At 34.4% G+C, this 15,735-nt stretch overlaps 1 protein-coding gene across 1 annotated transcript; it reads right to left on the minus strand.

The window, feature by feature from the left end:
- Window positions 1-15: 15 nt before the first annotated feature.
- On the minus strand, window positions 16-14,919 carry LOC100377663 (SPRY domain-containing protein 7-like). The gene is made up of 5 exons (XM_002732277.4): window positions 14,799-14,919; window positions 9,335-9,451; window positions 8,175-8,335; window positions 6,661-6,763; window positions 16-4,163 (listed from the first exon to the last, which is right to left on the minus strand). Exons 1-5 carry the CDS (start codon window positions 14,902-14,904, stop codon window positions 4,066-4,068), a joined length of 585 nt encoding a protein of 194 aa, XP_002732323.1. The 5' UTR covers window positions 14,905-14,919; the 3' UTR covers window positions 16-4,065.
- Between the last annotated feature and the right edge of the window lie 816 nt (window positions 14,920-15,735).

Here is a 15,735-nt window from a genome sequence, read left to right on the forward strand (position 1 = left end):
CATATACAGCGCTAGTAAAGTAAAGTGTCTTTATTACGATATTGACATACAGTACAAAATTCACAAATATACTGGAAGCATTCATATAAATTACACTAGGAAGACAATATAGGAAACTAAATTTCATAACCACCAATAGGTGGGGTGGGGCTTTGTATCATTCATGTAAAGTGTTCTTAGCCCATAGTATATACATAAAAAAAAAATGCTTGCTGTTAATTGCTACATCTGAAACCATAGAAATTACATTCTTATTCTTCAATATGTTAGAACCATAGCATGTAAAATCTTCACAATAAATTACAATATCAAGGCAAATAATGAAGACTTTTGAAATCTGGCAGTGTTTGTAGCTTTAAAAATATGACATGGTCAGTGTTTGTAGAAAACATTCAAGATCGTTTATTTTGTTCATTTGGCTACGAATGGGAAAAGGTTACATGCAAATTGAATCATTAAACCACACAAGCACTGGGGTTTTTATATACGGTATATATACACAGTATTTTTTCATTTAGCTAATTGAAAAAATTGTGGCCAAATAAACCTTGGCTCACAGTTTAGTATGTAACATATTGCACTGATAATATGAAGACTTCAGTTGTACCATGGAACTACAAACCCCAGTAAGAACCGATTAAAGAAGATTAAAACACCCTTTGTTTCAGTTCAGTTAATAGGCTTATTTTTTTTGTCTTAAAATTTCTTTCAACAGAACTGCATAGCAGTTTTCAATAGGGGCGTAAACAAATTTAAACTTTATGAATTAAATATTGCTCCGTACAATGCGAAGTAGGTGTCATTGAGCATGCGCGATCGGTTCGATGTAATCACGTAACCGGAAACAACAGCAGCAAAACAGAGGTCGTGGAGCAGAGAGTAGTTTCGTTATCTCCACTTACATTCATAACATAATTTGCGATTTTTTCTGACACACCATGTTTGGAGAATTGGTAGATTTTAGTATCGTCTTTCTAATGAAACAAACGGCGAAGAGTCCCAGTCAGTTATCAAGACACTATTGGGCTGCTCTGAGCACCAATGTTTCAAGATTGCCTCAAGCTGGATTGGGCAGGGGTTTACATTAATCAGCGCAAAATGTTAAATTTTCATTGTTTAGTACAATGGTTACTTAAACTCAAGTTTCCTATCATTGATAATATTTGCTGTAAAGCGACACTGCACACATTCAACATGTAGGGGATCACATCTTCCTTTTCAAGAAAAGTGTCATCGACATTAAACATACAAATCATTTCTGAATGAGAATACTGATTAAAAAAAATAAAGTTTTGTTACAGCTTAGCTTGCAAGAGAAAACAAAATTTAAAAAAAAAAATATTTTTTCGCATTACTTTAGATAGTTACTACCTGTCAACTGAAAAATAACTAAAATTCAACATAGCAAATAACTAAATTGTATATAAAATATTTTTTTTTTACAAGATCCTTTGGTTCTTAATGTACACATCAAATAAATATGTTTAGAGTAATATCAATATAATGGTATTGAAATTAAGTCAGCTGAACATGGTGATGCCGATGTATAATAATGCAGGAGATGTTCACATACCATGTACATTGCAACAGGGACATAGAAAATTGCTGAGAACACACGTTGTATGTATCATACTGGACTCAACACTTTTAATGAGGTCACCACTGCCAAGCATGGAAATCTAATTTTTTGCATAAAATTAATGACTAATTTTGTATCAGCTACTGATATGTTGAAAATTAGTTTTAAAGACACAAATTATCACTTATAGGAGATATTAAAATGCATGCACAAGAAAGAACACAGCATCAAATAATGAAAAGCCTTTACAATACATAAATAAATGAACATCTGCCTAGTCGTCACCAACTTTTGCACATTAAAATATTTTGTATGATTTTAATTAATTTGGACCCAAACTGACAAAATTATCCACTACCATTTCCACTGTAGATTCATAAAAGGTGACAAAAGATGACTTTAAAGTTCAAATAGTTAAACCAGTCAGAATAACTAAGTTATGATTGCAGCTAACAACATGCTAATTGTTATATACTGGATAATTATGTGAGTGTCTGTCACATAAATAATAAACTCATCATAATCAAATATTTAAAGTGCCTGTGAAATGGCTGCTATTTTCACACCTAAAATTATCCATTGATACATAAATATTATTAATTTTTATGTTTCTAAGCATAAATAATTTTTTTAAGTGAAAAAATGTGTTTTTAACTCAGTCTACGGAAACTTTATTTTTGTGTATTTTAAAACGAGGCTCCTCATTAGCTTCTCATTTGCATACAGAAATTCCCCTTGTGACGTCAGAAAGGGAAGTCGCTGGGCAGCTTGCATTGCCGATACATGTAAATAAGGCAAATTTCTTGTGCTGTTTTCTCGTCTTTGACTAAATTGCCACTTATGTACTTGTTCGTCGAGGAAGAATGGACCATAATGAACACATAGTATCAAGTTTGTTGCATGGGGTTGAGTCAGATGCGAAATATGTCCGGTCTGGTGTAGCTAGTCACCGTGGTCGTCACCGTCACCGTCACCGGAGCACGTTTGTACACTGTCGCTGGACTCCGGCATTGGACAAAATCGAATTTGACGGCTGAATCGTCTTGTTATTTAGCAGGTTACTAGACATTATTGATTTATAAAATAGAGAAATAATTTTTAAAAAACGACAAAACACAGTTACTGAATAAATGACTGCGGCGTTGTAATGGGTGAACGTGTCGGGTCATGAGGGGGACAAGTGCGTGAATGGCGGCGTTTAATTGGATAACAACAATTATTGAGAGCGACTCACATACAGACAAATTCAGAGTGGATTTAGCGTGATTTTCATGATTATGACATCATATTAAAAAAATACATTGACAGCTCAAGCCCGGATTCTTATTCCGTAAATTATTACGCCGATCAAGCTGCAAGTAAAGGCAACAAAGGTGTGAATTCGACATTCAACACCAATAACCGAACAATTCAGACACTTTTAGCCTGCGAAAATGAAAACAGCCTGAGGGCTGCGTAATTTCCTGTTTGTCCGACGCTTCGTTTTCGTGTCATTATCGAAATTACTGCTACCTTTTTACATAACACCACGACAGTTTTTCAAAAAAAAAAAAAAAAATCTGAGGTGAAGTGGACACTGCATCTGACGCTGATACGAGGAAGTCCACCCCAACCTTCTCACGGCTTTCGTCCACCGATTTCGCACCGTCGGATCGATTGGAAACGTGGAAATACTTACACTATGACTATACGCATTACTGCAACCGCCCACAACACAACGTTTAACCATCATAAAAGTTTGTTGTGAAAACAACTTCTAAAAATTCGCTCTCAAAAATAAAATAAAATAGACAAAGTGAACGCCGATTAAAAAATGTATATCGTTTAAAAGTACAGTTGTACGTTGAATGACACAGTGATATAAAAGTACGGCCCAGGGGTATGGCTTCCTCTCATATTTTTGCATTTGGTGGCGCACTTTCGGCGAGAGTCAGAAATCCGGAAACAGTCGACCGTTTCAGGATAGGTGGGCGTGGCTACAGCACGGGAAATATCTCGAATTTACTTGGATACGAGTAATCATTTTCAGCAAAAAAATCAATAATTGCCCACTTCAGTGGGGCACAGATCTAACATGGGAAGCGTGTGGGTGGGCATTGCACAGGCACTTTAAAAACACTGACAGTGGCCAATGAGGTTGTATAATCCAATGTTTTTTTCTGAACATATAGACATCGTCCAACCTTGTTGAGATGTGCATGTTGATAACATCTTGAGATGAAGCAGTTCCACGTTCTTAGACCTAAATTTGTGAAAACGTTGCCACTGGCAAATCTCACCCGCTGAAGGTACTGATGGTGACGGTGATACAATGTGCAAGGTGTAGAAGCAATTTCAGGAGTGCACTTGGTATTAGATTATGAATACTGTATTTGGTTCACCATAGATCCCCAACAGCTGAGAGACTAGCAGGACTGTAGTCGCAATACAGGTGTCCATGAGGCAGAAAACTAGTAGAATTGTACAAGTGTCCATGAGGCAGAAGACTATAAAAGAGACTGTTCAAACATAATTTTGTCAAATCCAGATGGCGGCACGTAATAAAACTCATTAAATTGCACGTCTAGTATTGCACCTTCATCAACTGAAATAGAAAACACCAGATGCATTTAAACAATATTAACATAACAGCAATACAGTTACTCAAATGATACAAGACATGATACACAGTCCCTGTCTGTTTTACAAAGCTAGTCTCAGAGATGAGTCTTTGGAATAGCATTCGTTAAAATCTGATCTATAAACAAAATAGCATGCATCAAGTTACGATTATGTTCCATATGTATATATACCAACTTTGAACAAAATATGTTTGTGCACGATCTAGATTCGGTTCAGGAATTAGTGGACATGCAGACATTTCTTAACTTTAAAATTGGCCATCTTGAATTGGTTGCAAAAAAATAAATGGCATTTCATTTGGGAGTAAGCGAAATAAAATGTTATTTCCATATTAAAAAAAAGTCTTTTTTTGTGTGTGTGTGTGTGTGTGTATGTATAACACTATTACATATCAGCAATAAGTACAGATATTCACTGAAATCTTATCAGGTCTATGCATTATCACAAAGCACCATTGAAATCTAATGATTGGGGGAACATATATAGAGATGAACTAATCTACAAAGATTTGCATCCAGCAATCAAATACACATTTTATCACACCTAAATTACTGTGCTTGCTGCAGGTAAGAATAGGTTGAACAAACACATACAAGTGACCTCGTGGTCTTCTCAAAACAAAGTTTACAATGTTCTGTAGGAAGGAATTTTAGCTACCAGCTGTTTGTTACGGTTATTGTCCCCACAATAAGTCATGCATTTACATCATGACAGAGGTCCACCCAAGGTACCTACAAAGTACCAGGTTTAAAAGCAATTCAACACTAACCAGGTGACTTTCGAACTTCCGGGGTCAACAGGTTTTACATTCTACTACAGTACAGACCACACGTAATGCACAATGTTTTGCATAGAATGGCAAGCGAAAATGCAATGAACCATCAGTTCAGCCATCATAGATGTAGAGTCCAGTCTGCCATTCAGTGTGTCGTGTAATTTCACTGAATACAATTTTATAAATGCATTTTTCAACATGTTATTATATTTGTCATCTCTTATTGAACTTTTTTACACGTCACTGGAACACCAACTCATCAAAATGTATGAAATATTGGTTGACAAGCATACCTGTAATGTTAGGAATACAATTCTTACAGCCCTCATTTGACTTAGAATCCAAAAGTAAAACAATTTGCTCGACATATAAACTGCTATTTTTTCCAGGAAATTTTTTTTTATTTAACATCCTGTGTCAGTTCAGTTATGGGACCAAGCTCAGATCATTCCCATTTATTTTTCTGTCCACTTAAAATTCATTAACATAATATGCGACTTTTTTCCCAACATATTTTGTGTACAACCTCCAACAAGTTTATCATACCTGATAAAACACACTCAGAAGGTCAATCAGTTCTTAAATTGTCTAATATGTCAACATTTTCCCATGATGCAATGCGAGAAACACAGCAAAAACAATCCAAAGACGTGCATTTTGTATTCGAGGTACTGAGAATTGAGTTGGTAGTTTTCAAGAAGATGACAAAACTATTCGCTAAAAATAGATAATTGCAGATTATGTCCCATTATGAACAAATCTCACAGAAGTCTACCCATGGTACCTACATACCAACTGAGCTGGTAGTTTTCAAGAAGCCAAAAATGGAATTATTTATCAAAAAACGTATTTGCTAAAAATATATATTTTGAAGATATTGTCATGGAATGAACAAATTTGACAGGTACCACCCAAGGTACCTGTTACATACATATGTATACCACTGATGCTGAATTGTTTAGTTATGGACATTGAGTTACAAACATTGAGTTACACAAATGACCACGCCCATATTTGAGAAACCATGCTCACTTGAGAAACCACGCCCAAATTGTAACTCAATGTTCAATTAACAGAACTTCAAAAATATGGATAATATATATTTTTGTTTTTTGTTGAATATCCACATTTAGTAACTCAAACTTTAATAAACAGTTAACTTAACATTCAGGTATGGGCAACATAGATTTGTTTAATGTTCAAATTTAATTAATCAAATTTTAATTAACTGTTAACCAAACTTTGAGTTACGAGAAACATAAAACTTTATGTTCGGCTAACTTAATTAAAGTTTGAATTACTAAATGTGGATGTTAAACAACATTAGCAATTTATGTTGCCCGTAACTCAAAGTTTGGTTAACTGTTAATTGACCGTTAATTTGGGCGTGGTTTACCAAAAGTGGACGTGTTTTTTAAAATATGGGCATGTTTGTAACTCAAATCTTTTTGTAACTCAGTGTTCGTAACTCAATTTTCATAACTTGAACATTTAGGCATCTCCCCATGATGTACATTCAAAGTGCAATTGCATACACTCACACTGATATGTAAAATGCACTGAATTAAATCTATGTGAATAGGTAAAACTTCAAAATGGAGTGTATATACTTAAAATAGTGACAATTAATGAGATACAACATTTGAATTTTAAACATTGGGTGCCATCTGAGCTGAAAACTTACCATAGAATACTGGATAAATGATTCCTTTGATGCCCCTTATCGGACACTGTAAAGTCTGACCATTTAAATATAAATTGAATTCTACATGGTCATATGTCACACCCTGAAATAAAACATGACATAATTAATAATTGATAATTGATAACAGAATATCTTTTTATGGTGCAGTCTAATGATGACCTCACTGATCACACTCGCTTCTTTTCTGAAAATGGGGTCCATACTTTTGCATTTGGACAGAAGGGCTCACTCCAGATCAAAATGATCATTAATTTGCACTTTATTTTCTAAGCTACACCCACAGAAACATCTATAGACAAGTTTTGAGTCCCTTAGCTGTTATTTTACTTTATGATTTGAAAATATATCTCCCTCTTATTAGCTCCGCTGTTATCGCAGATGACCCAGCAGAGCTGTTGGTATGGGGGTCTCTCCAGCGTCATCTGTCTGTCCTGTGTGAAGTTTTCCTTTAAATGACTTCTTCTTCAAAAGTACTTGACCAATTACATTCCTATTTGTACCAAAAGTACTTGGGGTGATTCTCTGTCAGATTTGTTAAATTTGTGACAAAATATGCAAATTTGGATTTTTAGTGAATATTTTTGGTGAAAAATGTTATTTTCAACAACTAGTTCGAAACCATAAGTCCAAATGCTTTCATATTTCCAGCAATGGTACGTGGGGTGGTCTTCTGTCAGATTTGTTAAATTTGTGTCAAAATGTGCAAATTTGGATTTTTAGTGAATATTTTTGTCATTTTTGGTAAAAAAAAATATTTTTGACAACTAGTCTGAAACCCTCAACCACAATGCCACTTTACTGATTCTTGTTCCATGATAATGAAGACAACGGAGCTATTTCGACCGTCAGGTCACTTGTTCAAAGATACCCTCAATTTTGAAATGAAACATATCTGGCTGGTCTTTTAAAACCTGGACATAGAATTGAATATTTGTTATGATTATATACAACATACCTCCCTTTGGATGTTGGTGGGCAGCTAAAAAAAAAACTATTTCATCATTCATTCATTCATGAAACTTTCACTTCAAATTTCATTAGATGATTTCAAGTCAAATGTGAGACTGTTTCTGGGCAGAAGTCCACACAATGTATGTTTGCTCCCATTAATTAAAACTCTGTATCAAGGATTTTAAAAACAAGGGTATGCAACTGGTGTGACCAATAAAAATCTCTCAATCTGTTTGCACAACTGAATATCTCCAAATGTCCCTTGTGTTCTGCAATGCCAGTGGTATGCTTGAATGACACGTACATAGAACTCGCAGAGAATGGGGTTATCGTCACATATATACATGGATATCTAGTTGCATAAACTCATCTTATAAATCCTTCCTTCCTTGTATGTATTATCCAGAAGCACCTTGAGATTTTTAGAGCATGCAGGCATCCCATGCAAAGTATAGGTCGAGACACACACACAGACCCCTAGCAATGAGCACAGAGCAGAGAGCAGAGAAATAGAGGAAAGAGAGAGTAAACAGGGACTTTACCACCACATCGCCTTCACATGGAATAACACCTAATTTATGCAAGAGCTGATTGTTGTGATATATTGTTCCATCTTCTCTTAACACCCAGGTTTCACTGTCAGTACCCATGGGAATGCAATTTAAATTAGCCTTCCTTGTAGCCAGACCTATTCCCCACACACCTACAGCAAGAAACATATGGAAAGAAAACACTGTCAAATTGTTTCTGGTGTCACAATAAATTTACATAAATTGTCACAGCAAGAAACTTATACTTTTAAAAACTTAATTTATAATTCGCTGGATTAAATTTTTGTGTGTAAAATAAATAGCTATCGGTATATTAAAACACAGTTAATATGGAGATTTAACCATAAAATGTTTTGCTCTCTCACACTGTGACAAAATTTGTTTGCAATATCACCAACCATCGTGGGCATCATAGTGCATGCTTTTATATCCATGGTACACAGGGGTTTTTCTAGAAAAAAACTGCAAGAGGGAGCACTGCAATTCAGCGGCACCACCAAGTGGGGGAGAAAGGATTCTCCCTACCAGGGGATGGAGTTTTTGATAATTCTAAGTTAAAATGGAGCATTCTATGGCTTCTTTGGGCCATAATTACTATCAGACAGGTCACAGTTGAAGACCACATGTGATCCCTGGTCATTTAGAATTTTATGATCGCCAGAGGATCTGCTCCCCAGGGTAAGGGGACGCATGGCCATGGCATGAGGGCGCTCTCGTTGACGTAAGTTGCACCCAGTAATCAAAAAGATAAGAATCTTGTATTCACATCAGCAATTCTTACAAGCGATGTAAACGTATACAAGGCGATATAGCAACCTAAACTGCTTTAAAATTTGACACACTTTGCCAGTCTGTCTACTATACTGTTCTCATCTGTTTTTATGCTGGTATGCTATTATGTAATAGTTATGCTGGTGGTGATAATCTTCTTTAAGTGGGTATGATCTGTGCCACATTTAAACCTTCACATTTCACATCTGTTTATTTCTTACGTTGACATTGGTTACATTAGTGTAAAGAGACAATGTAAAAGTTAATTGTTCATCACAGACAACATCTAAATATCCTATATTGATTGATGCCATCTCAGTATACAAGAAACTAGGTTAATTCATTGACACAGAAATTACAAAGAAATGATCTTCTCTCACCTGTTGACTGTATTTTCATTTCAAAGTAGGCTTTGTCTTGTACAATAGGGCCATTGGCTAGCGCACCACCCGTACCACATATCCTTCTACCAGCTTTCACAATAACAACATCATTTCCTGCCATAAAAAGATTATAAATGCATCACGTCAGTCAATATGAGACATGTTTGTTGTCTAGTGTTCTCCTCAATGCATTTTAAAGGCTCACATAGGGCCCTTAACTTTTTCACCACTAGTTCCCTCTTTTCATCACAAGTCCTGTTTACAGTCTGCACTTACCTTCGGAAGACTGGGAAAAAAATAACCTAAGAATTGACTAAAATTTTGTCTGTTGGTTCAAAAATTTGGGTTCATATCCTAAAATATTGAAAAATATAAAAAAAAAGTGCAGAAAATTTGGGCGAGAAAGTCTGGAGGTGAAAAGGTTAAAACAATAGAGAATTGTTCCTTTGAAGTCTAGCTGTAATAAACACCCTTCATCAAGATCAGATTTATCATATTTTGTCAGGTTTTAAGGTACCCGGTACCATTAGTTTGCTACTATTAAAAAAATACTCTTGAATCCAGCGAGAGTTTGGTTACTGTGGTGTTTAAAATTCTGAAATAAAAATATACGGTTAATGAACGAACTAAGTTTTCTACAAAAGTACCTCAAAAATTTACCAAAAATGCATTTTTTGAATAATTTACAATTGGTTCCTATGGCAGAAACATCCCATCATATCGCAAAATTTTGTTTGGTGACTTATACTAACAAAAAGTGTTCATGAGGGCTACATGTGACTGTCACAAAAAATTTTAAAATTTTGAAAATCATTATAAGTTAACCATGGAAAAGTGTGTTCAAATGGAATCTTACGGAAAATGCTCCAAAATGGCCACAATTTAGATTATTTTGCACATGTTTCCATGGAAACACATCATTTGTTTTACTGTGAAAACTTTTAATATGAATCATGTGCATATGTGTGAATCAACAATTTTTAAATAATTTTCCATGTTTTAATGCTATCATACTACCTAAAGGTCACTGTTAAATATAGCTACAAAATGATTTTATGCTGCAAGCACGAAACAAAACAGAAGAGAGTCAGTATCTGTTGTTATTAATTACATTCAGTAAATCATGACTTTTCGGTATTTTAATTAGAACACATACTGCTTGAGTTAGTTTATAATAAGAATAATAATCTTTATTGAAACTGTATCCCTGTATTTGATCTTGGTAAAGGGAACAATAAAGTAACAACAACAGAGAAAGAAAAATACAATATAGGGTGGAGATATCAACACATATGTGGCGCAGAGATGGCCTACAAAGGGTAGGGAAGATCACATATGGTCAGAAGATCATAGCATAGGGTGGGGATATCAATACATATGTGGGGCAGATCATAGCATAAGATCAAGAGATGGACTACAAAGGGTAGGGAAGATCACATATGGTCAGAAGATCATAGCATAGGGTGGGGATATCAATACATATGTGGGGCAGATCATAGCATAAGATCAAGAGATGGACTACAAAGGGTAAGGAAGATCACATATGGTCAGAAGATCATAGCATAGGGTGGGGATATCAATACATATGTGGGGCAGATCATAGCATAAGATTAAGAGATGGACTACAAAGGGTAGGGAAGATCACATATGGTCAGAAGATCATAGCATAGGGTTGGGATATCAATACATATGTGGGGCAGATCATAGCATAAGATCAAGAGATGGACTACAAAGGATAGGGAAGATCACATATGGTCAGAAGATCATAGCATAGGGTGAGATAAGTATTCTATGCATACATACATATTAACCATATATATAGGTTTGATAGTAATCTCCTAATTAGAATGTACTGTAGAAAAAATTATGAAAGTTACTCATTATGACTCTTCCAAAGGAATTCAAAAGCAGGTGTAAAGTAGAGTGTGCATTATGTACAGCAACACAGAAACAAAAGTGTTGAAATTATCCATGCTATTAATTTAAAGTTGAATGATCTGACCTTTATATTCACAAAGTCAACAATATTATTTATATTTATTTAACATGAACCTCAACAAAATTTACCAATCAACCTGATTAGATTAATTGAATTGCTAGAAATCATGACTGCACATCAATCCCTACGCCGCCAGAAGACATACATTTTGCCACTACTGCCGGTATGACTTTAACCTTCACTTCAATACATGCAAGCCAAAAAATGAGAAAAACAAAAAATAATGATTTGATTTCCTTATTTGTCGGTTGGTTGAGGCAGCTGGCATTTTTATGAATTTGTCTTCTTTCATTCTGAAACAAGTATGGAAGAAAGTAGCCAGCTCAATGATTGTTTTATTATTTTTACATCTGTCAAGGAGTTGACTTTACTGAAAATTACATTTTTAATCATGCTTTCTTTTTTTTCCTTATATAGTTGCAATTGAGGAGTAAATGTTTTTCATTTGCAATTTCTTGTTGGTCACAGACTAAACAGATTCTATCTTCAGCAGTGATATATTTACAATTACCCTTTCGATTTGAAGGACATTAGACTTGAGAGCTTATCCTGAGTTTTGTCATAGCAGCTCTATAGTTGGGATTTTCAATTTTAGTCAGATATATTTCATTCATTTTTCTTATTTTTATGGTTTGTAGTACCTTTATTGTAATCATGTAATATGCATTGAATGCATAAATACCTGAATTCCAGGTAGAAAAATGTTTTCTAGAACGACTGTTTTGGAATGAGTTCAACGTACATATTGTTTTTCATAAAGCTTGCAAAGCTGGTAAGTCATCCAGTAACGAGTATTGTTATACATTTACTATTGCTGAGTGTGGTCATTGTTTCTCTCCACTTTGTGCTGGCTCCAAGGTTTGGTTCTAGCATCCTGGGATTTTTCTTTTTTTGACCTTTGTTCTATATTAGTGAATAGTTTACTGGGAACCACAAGAATCATGATTATCACCAAGTGACTCCAGTGAATTTGCACTGCTAACAAATTTTGCTATTTTAACCGATTATCTGCTATCCATGAAAATCTGTCTCTTGTAAAACAGTTTACGTTACATTATCATAAACTTTGTATTGTCCGGCCTTGTAACGCTATGGGAAGTGCACCCTCGCATCAAGACAATAATTTCCAATATCTTGCCTGGCCCATCACGCCAGGCCCAGCGCGCCCAGCTTTCATCAATCAAAACAAAATGCGTCATTCTAAATTATGTCGTGTGTTTGAGGTCATGCTGTGGTAAAATTGTAATTATAATAATGTATATGATAAAACCTTTATGGACTGGATACGGCTTCTGCCGCCCTCAGTTGTATGGCTCACTAGCCCTTGCAAGCTTTGGCGCTTCCATCGCACGACCTCGGGCCGCAAAAGCTGTATCCAGTCCATAAAGAATATTATAAACCACAAAATTATGTTGATAGAATTTTTTCTGAATTAAGTGCGTTTCTTACGACCAAATTTCACAATATTCACTGTGACTCACTATATTAAAATTGTACTCTATTATCTATTAAATGATCAAATACTACAACCGCGCAATAAACTTGCCTAACGTACTAATTAAAGAAGCAGCAATACTAAACAAGCAAATGAACAGTAAATGGTATATCGCAATAACGACACAATTAAACAACATCAATGAAAGTGACACAATTAATTTGGACAGAATAACAACAACTGCTGAAAACAAAAATTTACAAATACAATTGGAAAAACAATTTAAACAGTACTGGAAAGAAGAATTGAATAATGATCGAGAGGGTAATAAATTAAGAACATACAGAAAATTTAAAAATAAATTTGAATTAGAAAACTATTTGATATCACTGAAAAATGTTGAACTAAGACAAACATTATGTAAATTTCAACTAAGCAACCACAATTTAAAAATAGAAACAGGACAACATTCCAAACCAAAAACACCTGTAGAAGAAAGAGTATGTGAACTTTGCACAAAAAACCAAATAGAAGACGAACAACATTTCATCATGACTTGTCCATTTTACAATGACCAAAGAAAATTAATATTTGAGAAATGTAGGAAACAAATTAATAATTTTGATAATTTTACAATTAATGAACAATTTGCACTGACAATGAGTTATAATTTTACCTAATTTCATATCACACTCTGAAAATTCATTAAAACTGCCCTCGACTTAATTAAGACAGCAACACCTCCAAAATTGTTAACCCTTAAACGCATCATTATTGTTATTACTTTTTAACAATGGTTTCTTCTACCTTTATTACTGCTGTTAGTGGGATTTATTACTATTCATGTTTTTTTATTTGTTTTTATTTCGATTATTATTATTATTTTTTTTAATCATTATTTAGTCTTAATGTTTTGTATTATTAGTCTAGTTTTGTTTAGTGTAAATGTAACCATTTTAATTCCTCCTGGGGAATTTTACGTGTTTAATAAAGTACAAGTATCAGATTTACCGGTATAGCTGTATTGGGGCATTCCGACTATTGTGTAGAATATTTGATGGTCTGTATTGCAGGAAATACACTAAACATACAAATCTTTATGATTTTCAGCAAGTCAAATGCTGGTGATTGATTCAACATCTTATTGGATTTTATATGCTAATACCTTTGAATAATTTTCCGATGCATGTAGATTTGCTTCTGTTTTGAACGGCAGAACAAGTGAATAATCAAATATTTTCTGAATTCACTCACATAAGACCATAAAATATTTCACGTAATACTGTGAATACTTTATTTCAGCTGGAATTAATTTTGCTTGTTTTTTGTATGAATTTTATTTATATTGATTGTAAAATATAGGAAAAAAGTATTTTCATTGATTCCTTTCTTCAGCAAAAACAATTCCAAGTGAAAGTACAGTACTTACAGTAGCAGTGCTTGAACTTGGAGTTGAAGGATTAATTTTCGTGGTCAACATTTTTGAAATGGCATTAGCTTATAGGAATAATATAAAAAAAATTGGACACTGAGGCAATTGCACGAATTCGTGAAGCCTTGTATATAGAGCCAATATTCCAATGAAGCTCTATAAAAGATCTGAGCACAACTGTAAAAATTCTAGTCAAATATTCACTGCTATAAAAATTGGCGTTTTTTCCCCGACTCACAAAATAGCTAGTTGACCACTACATGGTGAATTCTTCACAAATTGGACAAAAAACTTTCAAAATTTTCAAGGAAAAATGTTTTTATAAAAAATTAAAACAAAAGCAAAAACACAGTTTTTCACGTTCCTAGAACTTGACGACTATTTGGACAATAATGAGACGCTAAATATAAATGAAGTCTGGACAGTCGATATACGGCAATTAAATGATCGTGTTGACAGGTAATATTCGACTATTATAATATGATTTCCATTATTAATCTGTCACCGTCAGCTCTCTCCCATAACTCGCCGTGCGTTCCATGAGTTGTGTCGTCAACACGTGGTTAGTAGAGTCAAATAAGCAAACTTTACTCACCCATATGCCCCGTATCAAGCACAACTGGGGGAAGTTCTTTAAGTGGTACGTGCTGGAAGCCTGTCCCAGCCCAACAACAACGAAAGCAGCAGAAACAAGCCGCCATATTGAACCAAGCCGACTGTGTTAGTGAAGTTAGCCCCGGATTCGGATTTCTTTTCGGGTTCGCGTTAAACTGTTTGAATTAACAGTATTTTATTGTTTTTTATCGTTTTTACATCGGTAGGGCCTCAAAATGACAAAATGTTAAAACCACGTAAAAACGATAAAAAAAATACTGTTAATTCAAACAAAATAAATAATATTTAATAATAATAATAAAAAGCCCGTACACTACATCAGATTTTAATCAGATCGATTTTATCAATGACGGTAGTTGTTGTACTCTATGCCTATCACTGAGTCTGTTTTAACATTGTATGAAAAACGGCAATGTTATTTTATTAGCTGTAACTATGGTTATTATTAATTAGTGCTCGTAGTTAACACGGTGGCCGATTAAGTTGTTATGAAGGCTGTATATTGGGTGTCTAATGTTTTTATATATTTCGACTCAAAATTGTCGATTTTTTAAAATGCGCTAAATACACTTATTTCGAATAGGCTTAGGCCAATTTTTTTAGAACTTGGTATGATGGTTTTATATGTTGGGAGTTCTTTTTTTTTTAATTTTATCTCAAAATGGCCGACTGGTGGCCATTTTGTTTCGTAGTGTGTGTGTCTAGTCAATTCTCAAATAGACACAGGGTTTGGTCGATTTGGTTCAAACTTGGTACAATGACAGGTCATAGTATTTATCATATGCATGTCAATTTTTTTCTCTGATCAGATTGTTTTTAACCGAATGACTGAATTTAAAATGATGATAATCTTAATTTCAGTGCAAACATTGAACATTTTTCTCCAGATTTGGGTATGATTGTTGAACGTGCATGGT

Source organism: Saccoglossus kowalevskii, chromosome 1, assembly GCF_978046115.1.
Source record: "Saccoglossus kowalevskii chromosome 1, keSacKowa6.1, whole genome shotgun sequence".
NCBI lineage: Eukaryota > Metazoa > Hemichordata > Enteropneusta > Harrimaniidae > Saccoglossus > Saccoglossus kowalevskii.

Coding starts and splice junctions, on each gene's coding strand:
- LOC100377663 (XM_002732277.4), bottom strand. CDS start 14,904: ATGGCGGCTTGTTTCTGCTGCTTTCGTTGTTGTTGGGCTGGGACAGGC. Junction 6,764..8,174: donor CATGTGAAGGCGATGTGGTG/GTAAAGTCCCTG, acceptor GTTTTATTTCAG/GGTGTGACATATGACCATGT. Junction 4,164..6,660: donor CATTTATCCAGTATTCTATG/GTAAGTTTTCAG, acceptor TTTCTATTTCAG/TTGATGAAGGTGCAATACTA.